Source organism: Nelumbo nucifera, chromosome 4 (genome assembly GCF_055504915.1).
Source record: "Nelumbo nucifera cultivar China Antique chromosome 4, China Antique-T2T, whole genome shotgun sequence".
NCBI classification, from domain to species: domain Eukaryota; kingdom Viridiplantae; phylum Streptophyta; class Magnoliopsida; order Proteales; family Nelumbonaceae; genus Nelumbo; species Nelumbo nucifera.
This window is the reverse complement of record NC_142652.1, coordinates 39,160,789-39,187,501: the sequence shown is the minus strand read 5'-3', so window position 1 is coordinate 39,187,501 and position 26,713 is coordinate 39,160,789. Positions and strand designations below refer to the sequence as shown.

The following is a 26,713-nucleotide window of genomic DNA, read 5'->3' as shown; positions in this document are numbered from 1 at the left end:
AATTTAGCTTAATCATTTTATGCCTCCATTGCCATCCCATCTCCCAGCAAAGGTTCAAAGTATTGAATTCAATGATGCGATGCATTAAGATTAAAAATGTTGCAAGGTGCCAATCCCCACCTGCACCTGGGTTAGAGGATAGGCTACCCCAGTTGTGTAGCCCTTTCAAACGATACCCAAAATAATGTTTCAATCTTCAGGCTCAGTTTGGAAGGAGTATATATACAAATTTGTAAAATGCAAAAACTTATATTTTGTATGTATTTGTACTGTAGATTACATATTTGTATTTGTAATCTTTCCAAACTAGGCAACAAGAATAATCAAGGTATCCCTGAGAAGGGTCATTCAAAATTCAAAAATGAAAAGTGGCCACATGTCCTAAATCCCCTTATTTAGCACATCATGTGGGTTCAAAACTGATACATATTGCTCGATACACACCAATACATTGCGATATGTTGAACTTTGCTCACGACAGTATAAAACTGGTTCACTTTGAGTCGTGTTTTGCTAGAAAACAATTTCATGGTTTTACTTGCAAAATAAGGAGACAAGGACTGAAGACAATGGAAAATTGCATCTAACACAAAGTGAATAACATGAAGAAGCTTATTTTTCAAAATTTTGCCTTTCTTCTGGGTGATGAAATGCATAAATTTGAACCATTTGATAGACGACAGCTAAATTCCATGGTAAAGAACCCCATTATCAATTCTACATGGCTAACTGGTTTGCAATGATAATACACCCATAAAGTCTCCTTCTCCATGACATGTACTGAACTACTAATAGTAACCTATGTCATTATTACCACTCTTTTTGATAGATGAAATATATCATTATTACCACTGTGGTTAGTCAAACTACATGCAATCTCAGACTGTTACAAGCTATTTGACAAGTATACATAAGGATCACAAAATTTTTCTACACTCCATCTCCAAAGAATATTCCTCTGGGCTTTCAGAATTGTTCATTGTATGCAAAAGTAAACATTCACATGATGAAGCTGTTTCAAACTCAAGGAATGTGAAGAAAAAGTATATTTACCTGAAAGTAAAAACTAATTAATCAGTATCATTACAAAAGTTGAAATCAAATCAATTATCAGAGCTAGGAATAATAACTCCCAGTGCTATAAAAAGTAAAGGAGGTACAACTTACAATGGAGCAACAGAAGGCATGCCTTGCATTTCACTGGAAGTTCTTTTGGACTTGTGCTTTGATTTTTTGTCCCGCTTCTTACTCCTATCAAACAAACCAATACCAACATCAATCCAAGGACAGAGAAGGATATTACAATCATGAAAATGATTTTGATGTATGCAAGTGTCTAGAAAGTACTCATCCTGTGAGGTTGGATCCAAACATGACTTGAGTTTCCGATCAATGTGCCTCATATCTTTGGTGGTAGGAATATTGAGTTTCCTCACCTGCACAAGAGGTCATTATTCAATGATGTAAAGAATGCATACTTGACAAGATGGAGATTATTGTTAGAAACATGTACATTTTGCTGCTAATCCCTGGGCATTGCTAAGAGTATTAAAGAGTAACAATTTGTAACCTGACAGTTCTATCAACACCTGAGGAGAGAGAAATAGAGGCTGCAACAGCAATCAAGAGCTTCTGAAACTTATACCACGAAATGGAATTTGATATGGCAGTTTCTCAAGATTCCAGCTTCTTGAGATGGTTATAGCAAGGTACTGACATGCATCTAAGGTACAACTCAAACTTGGTTTCACCGCCAAATTGATAGGCTATTCCAAGTCATTGATCAAGTCAGGCAGGGTCCTCCCTCCCTTAGGCTCAACTTTTTTTTTTTGATAGATAACAAAGACTTTTATTAATAGATATTAATAAAGAAAGATACAAAAGGAGGGGTAAAAACTCATAACCCTCCCAAGAAAGCAGTTCAGGTTACAGTATTGCCCAGAAAAAAATCTCTTCCCATCCCTTGTTTGGCCAATGAATCTGCCAAGGAATTGGCGCACCTCTTATCCATTGAAACTTGACTTCCATATTTTGTATGAGATGTCTAACTTTCTTCTTTTCATTTAGAAACTTCCACAAACTAGAATTATCTTTCATTAACCAGTTTATAGCCAACTTAGAATCACCTTCCACTATCAGTTTTTTGATATTTAACTCTTGAGCTCTTTTTAACCCTTCCAAAACAGCCAATATTTCATCTCTAAGAGAGTCCCCCCATCCAATAGAACCAGAATACAATGCAATAATTTGACCTTCATCATCCCTGAAAGCTCCCCCTATACCCGACAGGCCTGGATTTCCTTCACTAGTACCATCAAAGTTTAGTTTAGTGAACCCTGAAGCTGGAGGGGACCAAACTGGGTAAGATGCATTCTTCCTTGGAGCTGACCAAGCTACTCTCCACTTCCTGATGATATCTCCTTCTGAATAGTTTTCAAAAATTTGCAAAGTCTTAACCCAATGAATCACCCGTTGGTTCCTTTCCTCCCAGACTGTCCAATATACAGCTGTTCTTACACACCTCCACAGAATTTCCCTCTCTTCTTCAGCCCCCTAACAGTAGTAGAATGGAATAGGCTTTGTACATTTGAGGGGGGGGGGGGGGGGGTTCCACCTGCAACCAAAAAGATAGAAAAACCAACACTAGATTTCTGAAACAAATGAGCAAGAAACCAATAAGTGATAACAAATCTCACCATTCTTCTTACAAAGGATGCACCAGTGTGGGGATAAACACCAATTAGGCATTTTTCTTTGGAGTAATTTGCAAGTGTTACACTTTTCAAGGAAAACTTCCCAACAAAAGGCACTAATCCCTTAGGCTCAACTTTTAATGTAGTTAAGGAGTTCCTATGTTTCCATCAATGCTAAAAACCAGGATCTACACATCAAACTTGTAGGTTGGACAGAAAATCATGTATCCTACTGTTCTTTTTCTCCAAATCTGGAGGGTAGGACAATATTATATCAAGAAACCCTTAATCCCTTATAAAGATGAGCAATATCAATGCTAACAGCCGGGTTCAGTACATTGAATTTTAGTGGTTTACAATCAAGACTTGTCTATAATGCCACAATCTCGGATAAAGACCAAGACAGGCACTTCATTGTTGATTGTCCAAACCCTGATATCCACTAAAAGGTTAATATTTTTTTTGATAAACCATTAAAATATTAATAATCACTTAATTTTGCTTTATGTTGATGTAAAGTTTGAAAAATCGCAGTACTTTGAATTACTAGAGGTTATAAAGATATTTTTAGTACCCAGGAGTCTATGTCATCCAGTGATTCAGTAAGCTCCAAAATGCTATGTGCAGAATGTTGACGAGAGATGATGTTCTCCAGGTATCTGCAAAGATTTATGAAAATTTGGAGCAAGTTGAATAATTAGTTAGAACAAGAGGGCATTCCACATGCAAGAGAGAGAATATGAAATATGATGAGTGCATGATGGAAAAGCTTAGAACCTCTCAAAATCGAGGACTCTGTGTACCTCATTTGACCTACGTAGAGCAGCCAATGCTAACTGCATAAAACAAAAAGAAACATCATGAATAATAGCCCTTATAACCAAAACCAACAATTGATTTTTCAATCTGGATTTCCTCTGTAAGAGCAAGATCTCAAAAGATAGCCACCTTTTCAACTTCATTTAATTCTGAAGCCCACTAGAGCATGTCTACAGTTGAAAATGACATCAAAGAATTTATTCACCCTTCTTTGTTTACTAGCAAATAGTGACGGTGCATATTTAAATCAAACATTTTCTTTTAGCAGGAAACAAAGTTTTTTAATTGAAAATAAAATTGAAATATTCATATATGGAGTACAGGGAACAGTGCACCATATGCAAGAACTGTATGCAAAAGACAAAATTGTTTCTATACAACATTTTATATATGATCAAGGTATTATGGACTTGAAATGCCTTGTCCAAAGTCTTAAAATGCGTAAAATATAAGATACAGTCATGGGCAAAAGAACTAATATCAATACAAAGTCATAGCATCCTTCTTTCAGTTTTTTATTTATATTTCACTCTTTCCAAATTCTGCCAACAAATCCCAGCATGATCTCCAGTCTCCACCAGAAGCTCTTGGCCACCCTTCAGAAAGCTCCCTAGCATGAACACCTTTCCCATTAAGTCCTACTCCATATCTAACCTTTCTCAGGTTGCATACCTGGGGCATTGGCCATGCTGCTCTTGGTTATTTCATGCTATGGCAACCAAGATTGACAAAAACTCATCAAAGTGATTCATAATCTTTATTTGAAAGATCAAATAAATTTTATCCATTGTTAAACCTGTCCTATATTACAAATGTTTCCCAACAATCCTTACTACAGAAATAACCACTTTGGATGAACAACCTTATGCTACACAAGAAGTTTAATTGAAGAATACCTGTCCAGGAGGGAAGAGAAGTGGTGCATCTGTAAGCATTGTTTTATCTACCTCCAACTTGGAAGTTTCTCGTAAATCCTGTTAAAGTATCAAGATAGAAGCACAAAACATGTCAGTTGAAAAAAGGAAAAGAAAAAGCTGGTGAATGCGTTGCCTAGGCACCCTTGGTTGGGCACCTCACCTGAGCATCTAGACTTATAGCAAGAAGGCATTTGTCGAAGCAACCAGGTGCCAATCTAGGCAACAAGGAGCCCAACTAGATGATAACGTGCCCACTTAGGCGACAAAATCACAAGGTAGATGCCTTGTTATAATATTATTGCTATGGCTACATCTTGCTGACATGTATGTTTATACATTCTATTATATACTATATATGTCATTTACACTTCTTTTTGAAGTTATTACTTAAAAGTTTTAATTTTTAAAAAGATTCAAGGTTTTGAGATGGAAAAAAGAAAGAAGAGAAGGATAAAGAGGTTTCTTTTTCTTTTGTATTTTCTATTATCCCTCTCTCTCTCTCTCTTGCATTAAATAAAATGGTGGCTCCACCAATGTTCTTTTTCTCTTTTTTTTGATATAATTTAAAAAAGGTCACCCTTGACTTTTGTCTCCAGCTCACTTCTTCCCTAAAAATAAGTCTCTTCAGTTCACTTTCCAGTGCTTCCTTCTCCACCTTGGCTTCCTGAGAAGAGCTCCCTTCCTCTTCCTATAAGTAAGAAAGAACATAAAATGTTGTCCAATCAATACATTTTCTTCTTTTTCTTTACTAATTTTGTGTTTTTATATACTAATTTCTTCTTCTTCCACCTTTTCTTTTCTTCTATTCCTATAACAGAAATAGGGGTTCAGCCCCTATATTTTTCGAATTTTCTTTCTTTCTTCTTTTTCTTCTCATGAATATGTTGGAATATGTTGGTTTTCTATACTTTACCTGAAGTTTATACTTTTCTTATGAAAATTATGGATATTTATTAAAGAAATATGATTATGGAACCTAGGGAACTACCCTAGGATGCATGTTTTTACTTAAAAAATCCATCGCCTAGGCGACTAAGCGCCCCCTTGTCGCCTAGCCTCGCCTTGGTGCCTTGAAAACTAGGGGTCCAGCCACATATTTTCGAACTTAAATGGCTTTGTTCCTGATCTCTCAACAAACTTCCTCAATATAAGTTTATGATCTGATAAAAAAATATCAGTAAAGCTTCCTGCACCACACCCCCTACATGCTCCTCCCATTCCCCTGAGAAAAGAAACCTATCCAATTTCTGCAAGATAGCTGGATATTGGCCATTTGACCAAGTGAACCTACCTCCATTCAGTGGTGGATAGATTAATCCATTTCCTTTGATAAACTCCCTAAACCTCTTCATTCCCACACTTATTCTCCTCAGAAAAGAAACCTATCAAATTTCCGCAAGATAGCTGGATATTGGCCATTTCCTGATTCTACGAGCCACCTCTGTGCCACGCCCCTCGAGGCAAGCCCAAACAAGTCCATGTTAGGGTCTTAAATTCTTAGTTTTCACACAAAAAATAATGATTTTATAGTTTTAATTGTTTTTTAAGAAGATATTTTATTAAGATGAATGAATGAACAACATTACCTTTGGTGAGTGAGCGATGGACTTGTTTGGGCTTGCCTTGAGGGGCGTGGCATGGGGGTTCGGGGCCGGAGCCTCCGGCCCAACCACTAGAATAAAAAAAAGCAAAAAAGCGTCAAATTTTCAAAAGGCGCACACCTGAGCTGAGGCGCAAGGCGCACTAGGCGCACCAGGCATGCACCTTTTGAAAGGGCTACGCCTAGGACCTGGGCAAGGCACCTGCCCTAAAATGCGCCTTTTAAATCACTGCTCCAACACCAATCGCCCCCAACTTCCTAAAGACACATTGAAATCGAGTAAACATCTCTCCTTTCCCCAACCTTCTACATCCATCTAGGGTCCCATATAATCATCATACCGCCATCCAATCTCTAGCATCATAACCCCAAATCTCATTTTTTAAACTCATGTCAACAGACTCCAATTTTGTTTCTTGTAAAAGCACCACATCCAGCCTATGTCTCCTCAAAATGTTTCTCACAAAAGCTCTCCTCCTTTCCTCTCTTAATCCTCTCACATTCCAGCTTAATAATTTCATCTTCCTACCCCTCTCCTCCTTTCAGCAATAGGCTTCTCCCAGCTCCCTACTCTTCCCCTTCCTCTTCATCCCAACCTTCCTTCTCTCCAAACTTTCTTTCTTCTCACTCTCCTCCCTTTTGGCTTTCTCAAAATGTTCAAATGTTCTTCTAACAACACCTTCCCTTTCCAATAAGAAAAGCCCCAAAGACTTTCCAACCTCAATTTGTCTCTCCACCAAACTAGTGATCTCCACTCTTCCTTCCACGACTCCTTGGCTCCCAACTTTGTCTTCTCTCCCCCCCTGTCCCCTTTCGCTTCACCTGCCCCCCATGCCCCACCCTCGGTACCAATCTCCCCCTTCTCTACCTCAGTCCCCCTAGACTCCTTAACACCCATACCTTCTTGAGACACCTCCTTCCCATTTCTGTTATACACTTGCTGTAATTGGTCCCCACTCTCGTCCACACCATCAAGCTTCCTCTTCTTTCTCCCTTCCCTTCATCCTTTCCAGCTTTTCTCTCCTCTATCTTCCTCCCTACTTGATCCCCCTCTTTTGAGTTAGAGAAATTAGAAGATTCACTCACCTCGATAACCTTGAGAAGAGAAGAAACATTGACATGGGGGCCTGATGTAGTGTTGGAGGAGCCACTCACAATAGGGTCACTTGAATGCACCTCGTTTGCCCCTACTCCAACCACCCAATTCACCCCACCTAAAGAAGGCTCCATGTGCTGAGTGTCTGTGATCCGTATATGTTGTAATTTGAACACCAGACTCTTAGACAAGCCGAACGAGCCATGGACCAGACCCCGACCTCCTCTCCATTGTTTGAAGATCTTCCTTTATCCTTCGATGTGTGACATGTGTCTTCCCCCCTGTCGTTCCCTTACCACCCTCTCACTTGGGGCTCTATGTTATCGAAACCTTCTTGCCATTCTCGTACCTAGTCACAACCCAAACGCAATCCCCCTCCTCAGTCCCATCTTTTTTCTTTCTTTTTCCTCTTCGAGAGAAGACACGAATCCCTAAAACTCGCTTCCCTCTCTTTCCAATACTATCCTTACCCTTCACAACCCTTAAGCTTCCTCTTTGAATGCTACCTACATCCCCTTTTGCATAACTATCTACTATGTGGGCCCTAGCCCTCACGTTCTCCTTATCGAGACCTACCCCTCATGTTTATACCCATACTTCAGTGTCTTTGCCAATGAATCAACCCCCTCTTTAATCCCTTTCAGTCGATTGGTTCACTATCAAATCCAAAGAGCTTATAAAGAGACTAAGTCTAACAAACTTTAATCCGTAAAACAAGATGAAGCCCTGCCTTGCTCCCTTTTTCTAGTTCTTTTTTTTTTCTTTTTTCCTCCTTGTCTTAGCCTGTTAGGTTTCATCTAGAGTGGAAACTCTAGTAAAGAAGAGGATGAGTCTATGTATTATGGTTTTGCTGCATTGGTGTCCATGACTCTTTGCTTATTTGAGGAACATTTTGTTCAGCATTCCTTTTCTGCCTTTGAGATAAATTTGGCAATTGGCATTTCAGTATCAATAGCTTTTACACTTGGGCTTATTGCAAATGCTGTTTTATAAAAATTACAGGAAGAATTGTTTAAGAGAAAACCCAAAATCTCAACTTGAGTTTTTATGCTTTATATGTGAATCTATAATTCCCAGATTTCCTTTTCCTAATTCCTACTCTGTTAAGTAGAGTATCTTTAATCTATTTTGGGTTATTACTTCTATAAAGTTTAGTTCTTTCTATAGTTCCATGCTTACTATTTACAGCAATTTATTAGTAAGTTTAGGTAGAACTTATTGAGATTCAACTTAATCACTTGTGGTTTATCAGGGACCTGCAGCACCTCATTAATTACTATGTCCTTAGCTTCAAGACTGAATACCTTGTTCAAATGGGCCAAAGGTCAACAGAATCTACCATGGGTTCTTTAGTTAGAAAGGCTGTAAATAGGATGAATTGATGCAAGCCCTATTGGGTTAGCATTCACCTAAGCCAGGCATCTGAAGGTGTACCTTATATTTTAAAGGCATGGGCCACAAGTAGGGTGAACCTCAAGGTGTAAGCATCATGCACTTTTTCAAACATTGTTATTATCTTGTCTCTATTTTGTATTTTTAGGCAATTCTCTTGGATTTTGTCATCACCATATACTCAGCTTGAACCCTCATCACATTGCATGTTTACTTATATAGGTTTAAAGAGAGACCATCATCCAATGTTGGTCCAAGATATTTAGGGTCTTGAGAGGGGTAGACTGGATACACCTAACCTTTGCATTTTTTTTTTGGAATGTCATTGCTGATTTCTTTGCAGAGAAATATGATTGATTCTATCCTATCAATTTGGCTGTTTTGTTAATGATATCCACTCACAAGTCACAAGTTTGGGAGATAGTAGTACATTAGGGACAATGTTTTAAAAGCGCAAGAGCCAATTTGTGCCTGAGGCGCAAGGCGAGGTGCACGCCTTTCTTTTTAAGCAAGGCGCAAAATTACAAAAAAAAGCTAAAAAATAAAAAAAAGTCAAAAAATTCAAAAAATGCCAAAAAAAAATAAAAAAAAATGCAAAAAGTATTAAACATAATGTTAATAAAAATATAAACTTAAATTTTAAAATAAATGTTTTAAAAAACCTATTATCTAAAATTAAAATACATACACATAACATGTAAAGCGTATTCAAATGAAAATTTAAAAATAAAAGCCAACATATAAAGCATTTTCAAGAATGTAAAACCCACAATCTCTTTTTTTCCTTAATTACATTGCTTCAAGTAGCTAATGTGATGTAAAACATATTGCACTCTTGATTCTATGAGTTGCCTTTGTACCATGCCCCTCGAGGCAAGCCTGAACAAGTCTATGTTAGGGTCTAATTCTTATTTCTCACATAAAAAATAATGATTTTATAACTTTCATTGCCTTTTAAGACGATATTTTATTGTAATGAATGAATGAACAACATTAGCAAATAGGGGGTTCTCACACGTCTGGGCTGAGGCGCAAGGCGCATCAGGTGCACCAGGCGCATCAGGTGCACCAGGCGCATACCCCAAAATGCGCCTTGCTTGTGCACCTAGGCGCACCTTTTAAATCAGCGATCATGGATGAACTAAAAAATCTGCTGATTGTCCATGTTTATAAACAAGAAGCAGCCATGTTCATACACCTTCACTTAAATGCATATCTGTGGAACATGACTACATGTTTATGTCAAACCTTTGTTTGGAAGTGTCATAAGAAGTTAATTGACAACAAAGCAGGTAAGCAGTATAAATGCATAGATAGATAGATGGAAAGAGCACCTTCAACATTTGTAGCTGGCCATTCTTAGCTTGACAAAACTCCTGAAGACCCATCACAAAATGTTATAATATAAAAAATAAATGAGCAAAAAAACAACAACATGATATACTAATAATAAAATAAAATCCTTGAGTGGAAGTAGAATCTGTCTGTGGTACAAAAATGTGTATAAGGTCATAGATAAGTGAATATGCCTTAACCCACCTCCATATCATCAATGAAGCCTTCAATTGACCGATATGGTGTAAAAACAATAAGATCAAATCCGAGGCTCTGCATAAAAAGAAATAAGTACTTGAAACTGATGAATGAAAAAATCAGTGAGATAAAACAATAACATGCAGAGCATATCCATGCCTGAAGAACTATCATCTCATTATTGAGAATCACTTGATGGTCCTGTTGAATCCCCTTACCAAGCTCCTCTGCGGAAACATGATTTTCTTCTACTTTACATGATGCATATATGCAAGTTAACCTGTACATATTAAAGGGCCTAATAAATAAGTCATCTAAAATCCCGATTAAAATATCATGAAACAAACAAAAAAAAAAGAATATCAGATTAAATTATCCCGATTAAAAAAGAATTGTATCACCAATAAGAAACTCTAAGGTATATGGCTAAGATGTAGATTTCACATAAGAAAATTCAATGCATAGATCAATATTACTTTCAAGCACAATGTATGTTCCTTACCAATTATTTTAGACAATCATATTCTGATGAAACAAGAACATTTTCATATGACTTAATATAACCGTAATGTTTTAGAGGATAAAAATTCAAAGAATGTATGGAAATATCAAAAATGGGCACTTACATTATGTGTTTTGGGTGGTGCTCCATGACAGACCATTGCAGATAAAACCTTTTGAAGTATAAGATGGCTGTTGCCTGCAAAACACAAGCTTTTCATTTCCAAGAAAAGGTAATAGTACAAAATGTTAAAAGCAGCCTTTATTTTCTAAACTACAAATTCACACACCTGAATTTTATGTGGGAATCCAAAGGCTCCACAAACTTCTTGAATCTTGTGTTCATAAAATACCCGCATGAGTTTCTCTTCTTCAGTATTAAGTGGCTTTGGAAGGGAATGCTTTTCAGCTAAGATGCAGATAAAATAAAATTTTCACAACCATCAGAATATAGTGATTTTTTTATAAGCTAACTTTCGGGAACTCTTTGTCAAAAGAAAAAAGAAGAATGGCCTTATCAAGCAACTGGGAAACTTCTGGAGAGACATAAATGTTGTCCAAAGAGAAGGATGAAGAACTTAGAAATCTGATACAGAAATTACCATGATTTTTTCCATCAAGCTGAGGTTCTGGGTAAGACAGTGATCCATCAACATCTACTTCAATACGTGTTGCTCCAAACTACAAAAAGTTATCAGTAGCTAGCATTGACGAGAACACATATGCTATGCAGACATGAAATACCAATTAGTAAAACCAACCCAAAATAAATTCCAATGATGAGATAAAACCACCAAAGTATTTGCCTCAGAAGAATGCTGGTATATCCTATTTTCTAATAAAAAGTCAATAAATCATGCCCTAGATATGAAACGGTTGTACCTTGACATTCATTGTCAATATCCCTAATCTTAGATTCTGCTAAGAACATGAAGTATTGATATTCTAGAACTGGTGCAATTCCTGAAACTTTTCCAACAAGCAAGTACTAATTTTACTTCGTCAACATATTCTTGATTAACTGCCTCGCGGAAAGAAAAAAAAAAGAGAAAATACCATCTGCGCATAAAATCGAACGAACTGCATTAACATATTCTATTCAAACAATGCACATAATTTCATTCTAATAACCATTGCCCACAAAAACAAATCATTCCAATAGCCATTTGACCACAGATCGCTTACTGCAACTATAATACTGATAGGATGCAGGAAAAAAGACTAGATCCATACCTGCTCCAGTGTTTTTATAGCTCTTTGATTAGTAGCTTGGTATTTTTCCATCTATACGGATAAAATGTGAAAAAAAAACACATATTAGATAACCAAATTTCTTCTTTTAATTTACAACTTCCATTTCCTACATTAAAGGAGATCTGGTTCAGGAAAGAAAATAGGAAATCTTGAACTGACAACAGCAACGAACATAATGGTATGCTTTACCAGATCGTGTGGGGTGAAAATCCATTTAGCTCGATGGGTCGATGTCTGAAAATCAGCCATGGCGACTGAAACCCTGAATTCAGAAGCTCTGGAATTCAATATACGTATACAATTAAAAAAAAAAAAAAAATCTATGAAGGTCTATATTGTTAACACCAGAGATCGAGAATCAAAATCGAGAGAGACTTGTAGGAAGAGAATAGAAAACAAATTCGAACAGATTAGGGTTTTGGCATGGTTTTGCAAGTGAACCGCGAATCACCATTAGAGAGGCTTTAACGAGGGAGGAGTGCTCTCTCAGTCTCAGGAGAGGGAGGCGCAAAACAGCGCACTGCTAGGGCCATGGGCAAGTTTGGGACGGTAGGGATCTGCCACCAACAAAACGCTCCCAATGCTGCCCCAATATGCCACTGAAGCCGTACATCGGGAACATCTCCCCATTCGTTGAAAGATGTTCCCAATGTCCGACTGCAATGGCTGGTTGGGGCCTATTGGGAGCGTTTTGTTGGTAACAGATCTGAACTCCGTTTAGAAAAGAGTTAGGCTAGTTCCTCCCGATAAACTATTCAAAGAGGCTGTAGTGGACAGCCCTTGACTGACCGACAGTGGATTGGGGCTTTCAGATTAAAATAGCCGTATGGGACCCACCTCGGAAAGCCAGAAGCCGCTGCATTTAGCCCTTCCAAAATGACAGGTGCTTCGACCCGAGTCTAAACCCGAAACCCATTGGCCCAATTCCCAATTGCAGTTGGGCTGCAAACGAGCCGAGCTAAGCCGTGATCAGCTCGAGCTCAGCTCTGGCTTGTCAAGGCTCGAGTTCAGCTCTCGAGCTTCAAGACAAGAACTGTGCCTGCAGCCCGCCTTCCAAGTTCCAAAGTCTGAACTCTGTGTGTGAGAGAGAGAGAGAGAGAGTTGCAGCAATGGAAGCAAAGAAGGTTCACAACGGCAGCAATAGAGACAAGAAATTGAAACGAAAAGAGGTTATTGTTTAATCCTTCTCTGCGTTCTCTTATATTTGTTGATCCTTACTTCTCAATGGAACCAAAATCGATCTTTTTTGTATTTTGGGATCACAAAGCAATTGAAAATTTCTTGCTTTTTCCTCAATTTCAACTGTAACCTATTGCCCAAGGCGATACTGTGATTTCTGCATTTAAACCGGAGTGGGGTGTGTGTTGTATTGGTGTAGATACTGGAAAAGAAGAAGGCTATTGATGAAATTATAAAAGCTGCATCGAATGAGAAGGATCATCTAACTTCTTTTCCACCCTTCCGCCATTACGACAGAAATGGTATAATAATAGAAGACGGGCTTATTTGTTTTTCTTTCTTCTCTTTCTTTCCTCACTGTTTTCGGTGTCTGAAATGCAATTCCTATGTAGAATGTTCCCTCAATAAACTTCAAGTAACTGTGCAGATTCTGTGCAGTCATATTTTTTGTCCTCTTCTAGCGGATATCTGTCAATGTTTGATTGATTAGTTGTGACTCTCTCCCCTTTCCTGTGCCTGTTCTTTGAGATTTTGAAGCAAAAAGCAAGATCTATTTCCTTTTAATTCATTTTGAATGTCATAGAAGAACTTGGTTAAAGAAAAAAATAAGCACATTTTCTATTTGATGTCTGATTATTGGCAATTCATGGAGTTAACTGTATTAAGATAATTTCATACTGTTAGCCTTTACTTTACCACTGCAGTCTCATTTGCCTTCAGTTTCAACTTGCCTTTATGTGATTGTCTGTTCATAATTGATGAGGATTGTAGCTCATAAATAAAATTTGTGGTTCGATAATATGTTAGGTGGAGCCATACCTCTAATTTATATTTGACTACGGTACTAGGGTTATCTGTATACATGGAGTCAGGTTCTGGAGAGCATCTATCCTCTTCTATGAAGCGTTATATTCAGAATCTCCTTAAGGTAGTGAAAATGCAGCGGTTTAACTAGTTCTTTTCTTTTGTTGGATCAGAATGATTTATGCCTTCTCTCCATAATTGTATGATGATATGATACCAAACCAATCAAAAACCTTTTAGGTGAATATGGAGGGCCCATATGGACCAGAATGGCCAACAGAAGAGAAAGTGAAGCGCAGGGAGATGGTTGCTCCAGAGGCTCGCTATATATTTGTTCGTGAGGCTCCAACTGCAAGTATAAATGAGAATTCAACAAAAGAAAGTAATATGGCATGTATTCATCTCACAGGAGATGGAGATCCTCTTGTTGGATTTGTGCACTACCGCTTTATTGTGGAGGAAGATGTACCTCTTGTTTATGTGTATGAACTACAGCTGGAGGCTCGTGTACAAGGGAGAGGATTAGGGAAATTTTTGATGCAATTAATTGAGCTTATTGCCCGCAAGGTAGGGATTTCATTTTCTTCATTTTCTTCATTTTCTTCATAATACAATCTTCACTAAAATAAATAAGAAAATGGTTGGAATAATTTCTTATTGTAAGATTTAATCATATTTTTCATTTATCTTGTTGGTGTCCTATGTTAAATATGTCATTGTTTTTGTATCCTTATCCAACAAGGATAATAAAAATATAAAAAAACAAATTTGCATATTGTCATTAAGGTGAGGATTAGGTTAATTTTCAATAGTATTTCTATATATTGCCTATATGTTTTGACCTACTAATTTCCTTCGGTTGTTTTCTACATACAAACTCAGTATTTTATTAATATTGAATTGTTTAGTTGAGAATAAATTTCATGCATGGTGTTCACATAGTGATTTTGGATCTTTTGTAGAACCACATGGGTGCTGTGATGCTAACTGTTCAAAAAACCAATGTTTCAGCCATGAATTTTTATACAAATAAGCTAAGGTAAATAATGGACTTGATTTTTAACACACTAATGTCTCAATTTGTGGAAGTTAATTTCAGCAAAGGTGTTTTTGACAATACAGATATACAATCTCATCAATTTCACCATCAAGAGTCGATCCATTGGTATGTAATTATATGTTCTTATGTGTCAGAATTTTGAAGTTTATTGTCCACTAATTTATTTTACCTCTTTCCGTCTCTTTTTGCATCACTGCTTTTTTTTTTCAGATAGGGTTGGAGAAGAGTTATGAAATTCTTTGTAAAGCATTTGACCATGAATCCAAATCCAAATTAGAGGTATATCATGTCTGGCAGAAACATATAGATATGTTCTTTGTTTACTAATCTTATCCTTATACTTTTTACTTTATGTCATCTTCCATCATGCGTGCTGAAAGCATGCAACCATAAATGCATACATACAGTCAAATGTTAGTCCAACCATTTTCTTGAACATGTATATGCAATTACTGGTGATTGGTTGCTTGTGAATATTGAACTAAAAAAAGATGAGTTTGATGCTTTTTTTGAGTAACTTATTGATGGAAATCACCAAGGGATGCCTAAATTTCTCATGAAATGTAGTCAGATTGGAAATAGTTTGCTACCCAGTAAAGAATTGTATAAATGTAGTTAAGGTCTAAACACTATCTCTGGGCCAACATGATAGAAGGATTTGGAAGTGGGATTATTCAGGTTCTTTCACATTGAGGTCCTTTTTTAAGAAGCTAAAATCACAACCCAGAAACAAATTCCAGAGCTTCAAGCATAGCTTTCAAGGCGCCAAGGCGAGGCTGGGCATCAGGGGGGCGCCTAGGCGTCGCCTAGGCGATGGATTTTTTTATATAGAAAACATAGATCCTAGGGGGTAGTTCCCTAGGTACCATAGCCATATTTCCTTAATAATTATTCATAATTTTCATAAGAAAAGTATAGAGTTCATGTTAAAGTGTAGAAAATCAACATATTCATGAGAAGAAAAAAAGAAGGAAAAGAAAATTCAAAAAATATAGGGGCTGAACCCTTATTTAGTAGTAGTAGACAAAAATTTAAGTTCTTCCTTACTTATTGGTTCAGGTTTTAAAGTCTTTGAGGGTTCAATACAGCATTTAGCAATGTTTGTATTGATTAAATCCTAACAAATAAGAAAATAATAAAAACAAATTAGTATATAAACACAAAAAATGAATATTTTAGTTTAATAGTGCCTATTTTATAATTATAATGTCAAAAAATAAAGAATAAAAAAATATTTTACAATGCATAGTACAAAACTGCTTGGCGATTAGGCGAGGTGAGCCTCAAAAGGTGCCTTGTCGCCTAGGCGTCGCCTTGACAACTATGGCTTCAAGATATGGCTATTAACTGTACCATGAAAAGTGTTTTTTTTTACATCAACAATAATGTTAGAGAAGCATTATTGTAAATAAAACACAAATGAAGGTTTGGGTATAAGAAGACTAAGAGAAGTGAATTTAACATTGCTTGGTAAGTGGTTTTGGAGGTTTGGTCAACAAGGGAGTTCTTTGTGGAGAGTAATTCAAGCAAAATATGGCACAAGAAATGAAGGGTGGGATCCAGGTGAAGCAAATCAGTTGTATGGCTACTCAGTTTGGAAAGGAATTGAAAAGAGCTACAGTGTTTTCAGTAGAGAAATTAAGTTTGAAGTGGGGAGGGGAACTGGGGCCAGGTTCTGAAAGGATTGTTGGTGTGAGAATATTTCATTAAAGGATAACTTCCCAGAACTCTTTGCTGCTGCTATTGATAAGGAGGCGAAAGTGGCAGACTATGTGCAGTTTCAAAATGGGGAATACATATGGGATCTACAGTTCAGAACTCAGAAGATACCTGAGTGATTGGGAGATTGAACTGTTTCGAAGGCTACTCCAGAAGCTGTAAAACATGCAAATTGATAGGAATTCAGAAAGATAGGAGGGTGTGGTGAGAGGATAGTAAGTGTCAGTTCACGGTTAAATCTTTTGTAATAAGTTGATTCGAGAGGAAGAGCGGGATTTTCCTTTAAACATAATCTGGTGCAGGCATATCCATAGTCGTCAAGGTGACACCTAAGCGGGTGCCTAGGCGACAAGGTGCCCTTGGAGGCTCACCTCGCCTAATGCCAAGCAGTTTTGCACATTGTGCTATAAAGTACTTTTATGTTCTTAATTTTTTGAAATTAGAATCATAAAATAGACATTATTAAACTAAAACATTCATTTTGTGTGTTTATATACTAATTCCTTTTCTATTTAATGCCATATCATTTGTTAAAATTTGGGCACTTAAGTCATTTATAATTATAACTACTTTGACTCAAGTCCTTTTTGGTCCATCTCTAGCCCTTCTACCCTGTTTTAACTTGAAACAGATCACTTCTTCTTATGGATGTTGTTAGTGGTCTTCTATGCACGTGACCAAACCACCTTAATTTACTTTCTCTCATTTTTTCATCTATTGGAGCTATTCCTAGGTTCTTTCGAATAACCTCATTTTGTCACCTATATGCATTTCTGTCACACTCATTTTTTGGACATGTTGTTTCTTGACTTTCCAACATTCTGCTCCATACAACATAGCTAGCCTTAAAACTGTTTTATAATATGCTTCCCCTTCTCTTTATGCCTTTTCTCTGTTTAAAAAAGAGCCTATCTCTTATTTTTATTCATTATTTGATGGGGTGGTGTGGAGTTTGGGTTTCATAAGAGGCTTGAGAGAATGGGTGCTCCCTTCTTGTCACTGAGTTATTGCAAATTCTTTATTCAATTGTTGTAGACTCTCTCATGTCTACTGAGAAAATTTGGACTACCGACCCCAAAGGTTTCTTTTCTTGCGCCTCTTTCTTCCAGGCTAGTATCACAAATTTCTAATGGGTCCTCCTTTTTGGTGAGTGAAATTTGGTGCAAACTAGTTCCTTTAAAAATAAAGGTTCTTTGTTGGGAGGTTTATCATGGAAAAATCAACACTCTGAACTTGTAGCAAAAAATAAGAAAAAAAAATGTGTAGTTGTCCCCAAACTGGTGCACACTCTATAAGGCAAATGGTGAAACTGATTATCACTTATTAATTCTTGCTGTTTCATTACCTCTATTTGGGAGTAGTTCTTTTCTCTCTTGGGTGCAAGTGGATTCTACCTACAAGTTTGGTTAGTTTGTTTGCAGGTGAAACTTTTAGGTGGCCAAGGGAAAGAGGAAGAGTAATGAGATGCATTGGGCTGCTATACTTTGGATAGTTTGGGAAGAAAGACATGTGAGACTTTTCATGGAAGAGGAAATAAATTTGGAAGCAATTTTAGAATGCATTGTAATAAGGGTGATTCATTGTGTTAAATCTATGGACTTGTTCTCACCCTACACTTTTAATGACTTAAGAAGGAATTGGAGGGAAGTGGCTTTGTCATCTATAGGAAAGAATAGAACACTTAAAAGCTTCGGAGCTATCTTTGGAAAATTTTGTAAAACTTAATTTTGATGGGAGCAGACTTGGTAACCCAAAACCCTCAGGCATTGGGGAGTGGGGGGTAGGGATAAAGATGCAAGTATAATAGCCATTTCCTTGGGTCCTATTGGCCAAGGAGATTCCACTAGAGCTTGCTTGCTGTACTCAGTGGGGCCCAAATATTAAAAGAGTTAAATTTGGAAAGGTTGATTTTGAGGGGCACTCTAAAGTGGTGGTAAGCTGGCTAAAGAATGAAAAGAAGGCAACATGGATTTATAGAGAAGCAGATGTAACTTTTCATTGGGTTCCAAGGGATGCTAATGGGTTGGCAGGCCCTTAAGCTAGGCAAGGGGTAAATAGGGGGCAATTGTATTGGGATCATTTGTAATGTCTGCACTCCCTAGCCCTTTGGATCCTCTTTGTAAATTATTGTTTATATTAATGAAATGATATATCATTAATTATAAAATAAAAAAATTTCTCTTCGGTCTAAATGGTATCGTCTATCACACAGGACTCCAGATGCACTCCTCCATTTTGTCCATCCTGCTCTAATTCTATTAGCAACATCCTTCTCAAAATTTAGGGGGTGTTTCAGAGATGAGGGAGGTAGAGTGCTGGCCCTGTATTCAGGCCCTATAGTGGTGGGAGACTCCTTAAGAGAAGAAGTTTTTGCTTTACTCGAAGGTCTCAGATTGGCAAAGCGTTGTGGGTTGCAACAGTTAGAACTGGAGGGAGACTCCAAACTGGTAATAGGCTGGTTGCAATCTAGAAGCTTGGGCACGTCGCTTTTCAGACACCAGTTAAGGGAAATCTCAACCTTAACAAGGGAGATTGGGGTGAGGTTTATTTGGGCAAGAAGATCAGCAAATGGTTTGGTTGATGCTTTAGCAAAGCAAGGAGTCAATAGGCAAGAGTTGTTTTGGGCCTGTTTATGAGACAGTTTGTATCAAAGGGTTCTGCATCTGGCCCTTGGATGGTGGGAGTTGTAATTTTTATCGATTGTTATAAATGAAAGTTGTCGTTTTCCCATCATAAAAAAGAAAAAAAAAACATCCTTCTCAATCTCTCCCTTGTTATGAATTATCGAACCTAGGTACTAGAAAAGGTCACATTGCATTATCCCTTGATCCCCAATCCTAAGTGTATCCTCATTTGCAGTCCTATTATTATTAAATTTAAACATCATATATTCTGTTTTAGTCCTAGTTATTTTAAATCCTCTTGTTTCTAAGTTATTTGTCCGTAAACTTAATTTTGCATTAAGTCCTTTGTTAGTTTCATCAATTAAGATATTGCATTATAGCAATACAATATATTACCATTAAAAAAGTAAGGGAAATTCTTACCGTGGAGTGAGTGCATTGAATGGTAAAGTATTCTCTAAATAGGATAGTTTGAGTGTAGGAAATTGGAAATTAGTTTTGGACTAGTGAGTAGTGAAGGGTGGGAAGATGTTTTGAAGTTTGCCCAAGATTATTTGGACTTTCTTTATCCAAAGATTTAACTGGAGGTTAATATAAAGAAGAAAATTGAGAAAGTAAACTTCTAATCTGGTTTGCAGGCATCTATTGCTAGAAGAAAAAGAAAGTACACATTATCTTGTATCTAGGAGGATGCAAGAGTCTAGATTCTTGGTGACCTTGTTCATTTCTATAATCCCAATATTTTTCTTAATTCACTTAAATTGTATACATCTAGAGGAACCATTGTTTCCATGGTTGATCCCCTTGCATCCATAATTTCTCAAGATAAGGCCATTATGGGTGATAAACTAAAGAAGTAAGGAATCAATATTTCCAAACAGCAATTAGGTGTATTTTGTGCCCAAGAGATGAGGTAACATGAATTCTTTATTTTATTTTTTTATTGTGATGTAGCTAGGGATTTTATGGAGTTTCTTCTTTTTTCTTTCTAGTTATTGTGGTGTGTCTGTTAAAATCTTATGAAATTTCATGTTGTGGCCACTGGCCAGTGTTCCTTTTGGAGTTTGAGGTTGCTTTCTTGGATTGTTTCTCCACTTCATTTATATTTGGGGCTCATGAAAAGAAGGGGACAGGATAAAGGACAAATTGAAGACTTCTCTGTGGCTATGTTTCACTTTTAGTTCCGACTTGAAGCTTTGGGTTGAAGGAACTCAATTGTTTTGAGTTTCAGGATTATAGGACGAGTGCAGTTTCTATTTTGTTGGAGGTATGGTGCAGAATATTTTTATGGACTGTTTTCTGGATTTAAGTTGTAAATTTGGTCCATTTTGTATTTCAAGATTAATGAATAGTAGAAATGGAAGAAACAAAGGAAAAAGAATTGGGGCATAAGAGAGTGAGAGCTACGCTTCACTAGATATTTTCTTTTTATTAAATCTCAATAATAATGTAAAACTACAATAGTATCCTCTTTTAATTGGCAGACAATGATCAAGTGCAAAATACCCTATGCAGTATGCTAACAAAGACGTTGGAGGGTTTATTCTTTCATACTCTTATACAGCTAAATATACAATTTGAATAGAGAACAAAGCTATCACAAGTGTTTGTTTCTGCAGAAAAAATGACGACAAAGCCTTATACCAACTTTATGGGGTTGGGCTTATGCAAAAGTATATATGGTCAATAGTATGTTCACATATGGAAGCTAAGAAGGGCTAATTGACATCAACCACTTAGTGGCTGCAGCTCTATGGAACCATTTCATCAATTCTGCATGTTTGCATCTAGCATTGTATGTTGTTGATACTGGTAACTTTGAAAGTAAAAATTGTAGAAAAATAATAGAAAAGAGAAGCATGAGAATAAGAAGAGAAGAAGATGATGCAAGAAAGAAAAAGCAAAGGTGTAGCAATAAGCTGTTCCATCCAATATGTAGAAAATGTTACAACTATGTAAAAGGACAATTATATCCTCAGCAGGTTGGGTTAAGTGGTAAACCCGCATTGATCCAACCCTTACTGGTTAAGATTGGGTCAGCCTTGATTGGATTTCAGGTTGGGTTGGGACTGCCCCATTCTAAACCTGGCCTGTTGGCACATGGAATTGAAACATTTGTAAAAATAGCCTTGGTCGAGTATAGATTGTACTATTTGTAGGGAGGGTCAGATCAGGTTTGGATTTCTAATTCTTTAGACAGGTCTGTTCAGTTTTGGGTTAAGAGTGTCTTCAGGTCAGGTTTGGGTTGAGCCTTACCTGTACTCTACCCGACCAGTTGACATCTCTAACCCTGATATACTAGTTGTTCTCTACAATAAATGAAACTGTTTACTAATGGTTCTATATGTTTGTATGTCGATTGTATTTTTATAAAAATTGATGTGGGCATTATATTGGTCAAAATTGACTAAACCTCTATTTATTGATGATAGCCCATGTGCATGTCTCTTTGTTGTTGATCATCATCATTGTTATTATTGTTAGTTTGTTACTATCATCGTCATTTTTATTTTGGGTGGGGGAGGAAGGTTGGTGCTTGCATGTGTCATGACAGATTGGTGGTTAACTTTTATTTATGGGTTGGGCTTATGCTTTAGTGCAGCAAATTGCTTATGAATGTACTTGGCTGATAGACTAGTGCTTAATTTAATACAGGAAAGAAACTTTTTTATTGATGAGTAACTTCTCCAGCCAACTACCCAAACTTTTGAAAGGTATGCTTTCTTATTGCTGCTAAACTGCATGGGTCTTACTGTTGAGAAATTGTGTTTGAAGTTTTAAAGGGAGTTATCTAAGTTTAAATAATCTCTTTGTGTTTTTGATTCATAAATTTTTATATTTAGGGCTGTTTTCCCCCAAATGTAGAGCCAAGGAGTATCAAAGAAACAAGCATGGTTGCCAAGGAGTTGGGTTTAATTGGCATTACATGTCCGGTGCTCCTGATCTTTATACCTTTTCATGTCAATAAAATAAGAAAATCACACAAGACTAACTTCCATCCATTCTGGATGATGATTTGACAAGTTTATTATTGAGGAACTTGTAAAATATAGCTTGCATCAAATTTACTCAAGAGAAGAATCCATGAATTCTAGGAAGGATGGTAGTGCATTTTACCACATTGTGACACTATTTCTTTTATCTTTGGCTATTCTCGACGTATTTACTTATTTAGCTTATTTTATGTTATCACTGATGAAAATAGATTAAAAGGTTGCAAAAATGTAGAAACTAAAAAAATGTATAAGCAATTAAGGGAATTAATAAAATAAAATTGAATGGAGCATAAAATCAGAAGAAAGCATTAGCTTTTGAAACAAGGATGGACATATAGACACATGAAGGGTGAGGCTTAATCAGAGTCAGAGAAAAGATTACAGACACATGAAGAGTTGGATTACCAGTCTGAGAAAGGATGAGCATTCTTTCCATTATCATTTACTAAGCAAACAGTAAATCTTCACTGAGGAAAATAAGTGACCTCAAATCACACATTTGATGCTGCTGCTAAAAACCTTAATTTTTTAAAGATAACTACAATTGTAAACCATTTCTTTTGTAGGGACTAAGAATTAAGACCCTAACATGGACTTGTTTGGACTTGCCTCAAGCGACTTTGTACAAAGGCAGCTCGTAGAATTAGAAATGAAAGATGATTTTTAACATAACATTATCTATTTGTTAATGCAATTGGGAAAGAAATAAAAAAAATCAAAAGTTTGACATGCTTGAACTATTGGGTGCTTGAATATGTTTAACACATTATGTTTGATTTTATTTCTGTATTTTCACTTTAAATATGTTTTATTATATATTATGTTTATGTAATTTAATTTTAACTAATAGTTTTGTTTTTTAACATCTAGTTTTAAATTAAAGTTTGCATTGTTTTTAATTAATACTATGTTTATCATTTTCCTGATTTATTTTGATTTTTTACGTTTGTTGCAAATTTTTGAATTTTTTAAAAATTGTGCCTTGTTTCAGAAAGCCGCACGCCTCACTTTGCGCCAAATGCCCTTTGCACTATTTCGCGCCTTGTGCTTTTAAAACACTGGACGCATTTTAGACCAGATCCACTTTCTCTCTTTCACACACAGACATAAAGTAGTTCCTATTATCTTCTGCACTTGATCTGGTTGCATCTCCATGCTTTTTGGTTAAGGGCCATGTTTCCCTTTTCCAAACCTTTTCATTTTTCTTAGTATGTCTTTATAAACCATTCTAATTTATCTTTGTGGAAATACAATTTAAATGTCAATTTGTCCTTTATTTGGCACTTGTCAAGTGTCCTTTCATTATTTTCTAGACTTTCCAAAAAATGCCAAGCACTGCTGCATATTTGGAGGGATACTTAACTTGTGTTCTAACCTAGTTTTGATATGGCTTATTGTCCATGATCCCGCAACCTAGTTTTGATATGGGCTTAGCACGGTTGAATTGAATTAGGTAGATCATGATGGCTGGCTGCAGTCACCGCCAGCGTTTTAACTTTGAAGACTCGGACCGGACTAAAGACCAGAATGCCTCATGGCTCCCAGATTTACTGGTTAATCGGCCAGTTTGCCCTTCAGGCTTCAACCTATGAAAACCTGCCAAAATTGTCATTAACTGTGAGTCTGAAAGACCATTGGTTCACGATTTTTATGGGCTGACCATCCAGTCTGGGTCGAGTCTTAAAACTCACCGCTATCTCTTTAAATTTTAATTTTTGTTTTATGACAAGCTGTCTTTCCTTTAAACCTTTTTTTTTTTTTTTTTTCCTTTAGCTCTCTACCATGGCACCATCAAAGGGCCTTATTGAAAGATTTTGTTTAAAACGTCAATAGTATTAGAAAACCTTTAGCTACAGCTGCAAAATATCACCTTCTCCAAATTCCAATCCGGTCCAGGGTAGTCTGAAATCCATTTATATTTAGATTGAATATGGTTTCACTCCACTCCAATCCAACCCAACAATCTGATAATATCTGAATATATATGCCTCATGCTTGTATCAACCATTAATTTAAGTTGTCTTTCGGTAGAATTGGTTTGAATGTTGTATCCTTACTAAAACAATTAAACAATCATAGGTTCTAGTCTTGTAGTATTTTATTCATGGTAATGATATACTTATTCTTGGAATAAACCCAACGTGGTTCTAGCCTTCTAGGCTCAATGCCCCTGCCTTGGCTCATGTGGTAATGCTGGAAAGAACGCTGTAAACTAGTTATGGAACCTGTTTCATTCAACCCCCTCTCCATATTGGTTTCAGACCAAGCCCAAATTACTGAATTGATTCATTTTAAAGTAGAGTAGGAGAGGTCCTCTATACAACTCGTTGGACAGCATCAACCCTGTATGATTCATCGGCTTTTTCCTCATACTATTAAAATAAATGTAGATAGAGCTGTGGAGTCTGTGAATTCTGGCATTGGTATTATTACGCATGATCATCGTGGACCTCTTGTCTGTCTTTGCACTCTCTATTTGCCTACCGGCTACCACATGCTGACTTTGAGATTATGGAAGCCAAAGCCTTGAAGGCAGGATTGCAGATGGAAAAAGATCTGTGCCTTTCTCACATCATCCTTGAAGGAGACACAAAAGATTGTTCATCTTGTGGAATCCTCTCTTTAAGGTTCCTTGGTGATAGCATACCATTGTCGCAGATTGTAAGGAATCTTATAGTTGGTCATCCACATGTGCATTTGGTTGTATGCTTGATTGTGATCAAGGTTCAAAGTATTGAAAATGCAAGGTGTCTCACAAAGGCAATTTAAAGAGACGTATTAGGACACACATAGATACAAGTGAAAAAATGAAGACAAACATGAATACACAAGAAAATCCAAAACAATTCTTCAAAAATATATTAACAACAATAAAAACAAGTTTTATATGACTAGCTATTTATTTAAACATAAAGAACATACTTTAATGGTTTATAATTATATAAAGTATCAGGACATAATTGTTAACCATTGAAAAATAATTGAAGAACTAAAATGTGCTTGTATATATACTGATATTTATTAGTTGATATTTATTATATATAAGTTAGAATATATACCTTAATTTTTAATGAATAAATATAATTTATATTTATATTTATTAATATATAAATTTTAATAATCAAATTTTAGCATTTATTGAGAAACATCTACTAAGAGAAAATAGATTACTTAAAAATCAAAATACGTATTATGAAGACAAGCAATTAAGGTATGGCATAGTGGCCAAAGTACATTGTGAAATTTTAAACCTTGGCAATATTCACACATGCAAGTGGCATGGGGTTTGTTATGTATCTATAAATACAGCACCAGGCTGATTGAATAATGATATAAAGAAATTATTTTCTTCTTCCCATCTTGCTTGTCATTTTACATGGTATCAAAGTTATTGCTACAAATCAAGAAGCTCTTCCATTCCAGTTTACAACTGTGATTGGTATGGCAGCAAGTGAAATCACTGATGACCAAACCAGAGCTGATATAATAGCAGATCCAGACTCTTCTTACTACTTGCATCCGTCGGACAAGCTGGGAGCAATGCTTGTATTAATGCCTTTTAATGGATACGATTATTCAACCTAGCGAAGGGCGATGATCAATGCACTTTGGGCAAAGAACAAAGGGAGAATGGCTGTTCAACACACCCTAAGAATTCTTAGCCTCACTGTACAGTTGGAGTAGGTGTCAGCTCGGAATTGATGCCAATACACGGCCGAGTGTTGATGTTTTAGGGTGGGGGTGTTTGTTATTTTAAATTATATAGGGTTGTAGTGGAATTTAGAATTTTACAGTGTGGTACAGTGTATTTTTCCGAAGAACAAAATGGGATTCATTGATGGAATGATAGAGAAACCCTTTCAATCCAAGGTCAGTGAACTATGTGCCTGGAAACGTTGTAATTCAATAATAAGGTCAATGAACAAACCACTGCTTAGGCACCATTCTTGGACAAACCTTTCAGTTACCAACACCACAACAACACCTCCAAAGATATTGAGAAGCAAAGTTGTACATCAAAAAGTCCCATCGTTCTTGCCCACAGCACCCTTGCAAACTTGCAATAAATAAATATATGAGCTACCTCTTGCGTGGCCTCTCACTTTCTTAATGTGGTTGTCCATACTCCATACCAAGAAAGCTTCTTTGGTGCTACAGTTTTCCACACTTTGGTCTTATGGAATCTCTCCAACTCTTCCTAACTTAGCCTATTGTAGAAAGATTTTAATGTGAAATTTTTTATCTATTAGGTTTGACTCTGCTAATCCTTTGCATCATCTCCATTCACTGCCCTATCTCCTAGTCATTCGGGTTCCTTCTAAAAAAGCTGACACCAGTTGCTAGGAGTTCACATCGTCTGTCCCCCACAAATGGGGAGTGGCGTGGCAAATTGCTATTGGTCGGGGACAAAAAAATATTCTGTACCAAGGGACAGATGATGTGGATTCAGTTGCCAGCATCCCTATCATAGGAAAAGACATAAGACGTCTTAGATCATGTCTTCCTTGTTCTGTGCGATCTCAAAG

General features: G+C 36.6%; 2 protein-coding genes across 7 annotated transcripts; one reads left to right on the top strand and one right to left on the bottom strand.

Moving 5' to 3' along the window:
• Nucleotides 1-789: 789 nt before the first annotated feature.
• CYCH;1 (cyclin H;1) lies at nucleotides 790-12,396 on the bottom strand. Of its 4 annotated transcripts, none has more exons than XM_010272832.3 (15): nucleotides 12,257-12,396; nucleotides 11,995-12,067; nucleotides 11,785-11,835; nucleotides 11,154-11,232; nucleotides 10,842-10,960; nucleotides 10,677-10,750; nucleotides 10,210-10,330; nucleotides 10,057-10,125; nucleotides 9,852-9,893; nucleotides 4,409-4,486; nucleotides 3,471-3,529; nucleotides 3,268-3,352; nucleotides 1,348-1,436; nucleotides 1,168-1,251; nucleotides 790-1,053 (listed from the first exon to the last, which is right to left on the bottom strand). In XM_010272832.3, exons 2-15 carry the CDS (start codon nucleotides 12,052-12,054, stop codon nucleotides 1,050-1,052), a joined length of 1,014 nt encoding a protein of 337 aa, XP_010271134.1. In that variant the 5' UTR covers nucleotides 12,055-12,067; nucleotides 12,257-12,396; the 3' UTR covers nucleotides 790-1,049. The 4 variants fall into 4 exon arrangements, with proteins under 4 accessions (XP_010271134.1, XP_010271133.1, XP_088759426.1 ...); XM_010272831.3 differs by having other exon boundaries at nucleotides 12,151-12,342; XM_088903300.1 differs by having other exon boundaries at nucleotides 11,995-12,342.
• A 429-nt stretch (nucleotides 12,397-12,825) lies between these two features.
• LOC104607249 (Acyl-CoA N-acyltransferases (NAT) superfamily protein) lies at nucleotides 12,826-26,033 on the top strand. 3 transcript variants are annotated; one of them, XM_010272836.3, is made up of 9 exons: nucleotides 12,826-12,974; nucleotides 13,184-13,286; nucleotides 13,833-13,912; nucleotides 14,029-14,355; nucleotides 14,751-14,827; nucleotides 14,911-14,953; nucleotides 15,059-15,127; nucleotides 21,847-21,905; nucleotides 25,636-26,033. In XM_010272836.3, exons 1-8 carry the CDS (start codon nucleotides 12,915-12,917, stop codon nucleotides 21,871-21,873), a joined length of 786 nt encoding a protein of 261 aa, XP_010271138.1. In that variant the 5' UTR covers nucleotides 12,826-12,914; the 3' UTR covers nucleotides 21,874-21,905; nucleotides 25,636-26,033. The 3 variants fall into 3 exon arrangements, with proteins under 3 accessions (XP_010271138.1, XP_010271139.1, XP_010271137.1); XM_010272837.3 differs by lacking the exon at nucleotides 25,636-26,033 and adding an exon at nucleotides 23,179-25,603; XM_010272835.3 differs by lacking the exon at nucleotides 25,636-26,033 and adding an exon at nucleotides 22,035-22,320.
• The last annotated feature ends 680 nt before the right edge of the window (nucleotides 26,034-26,713 follow it).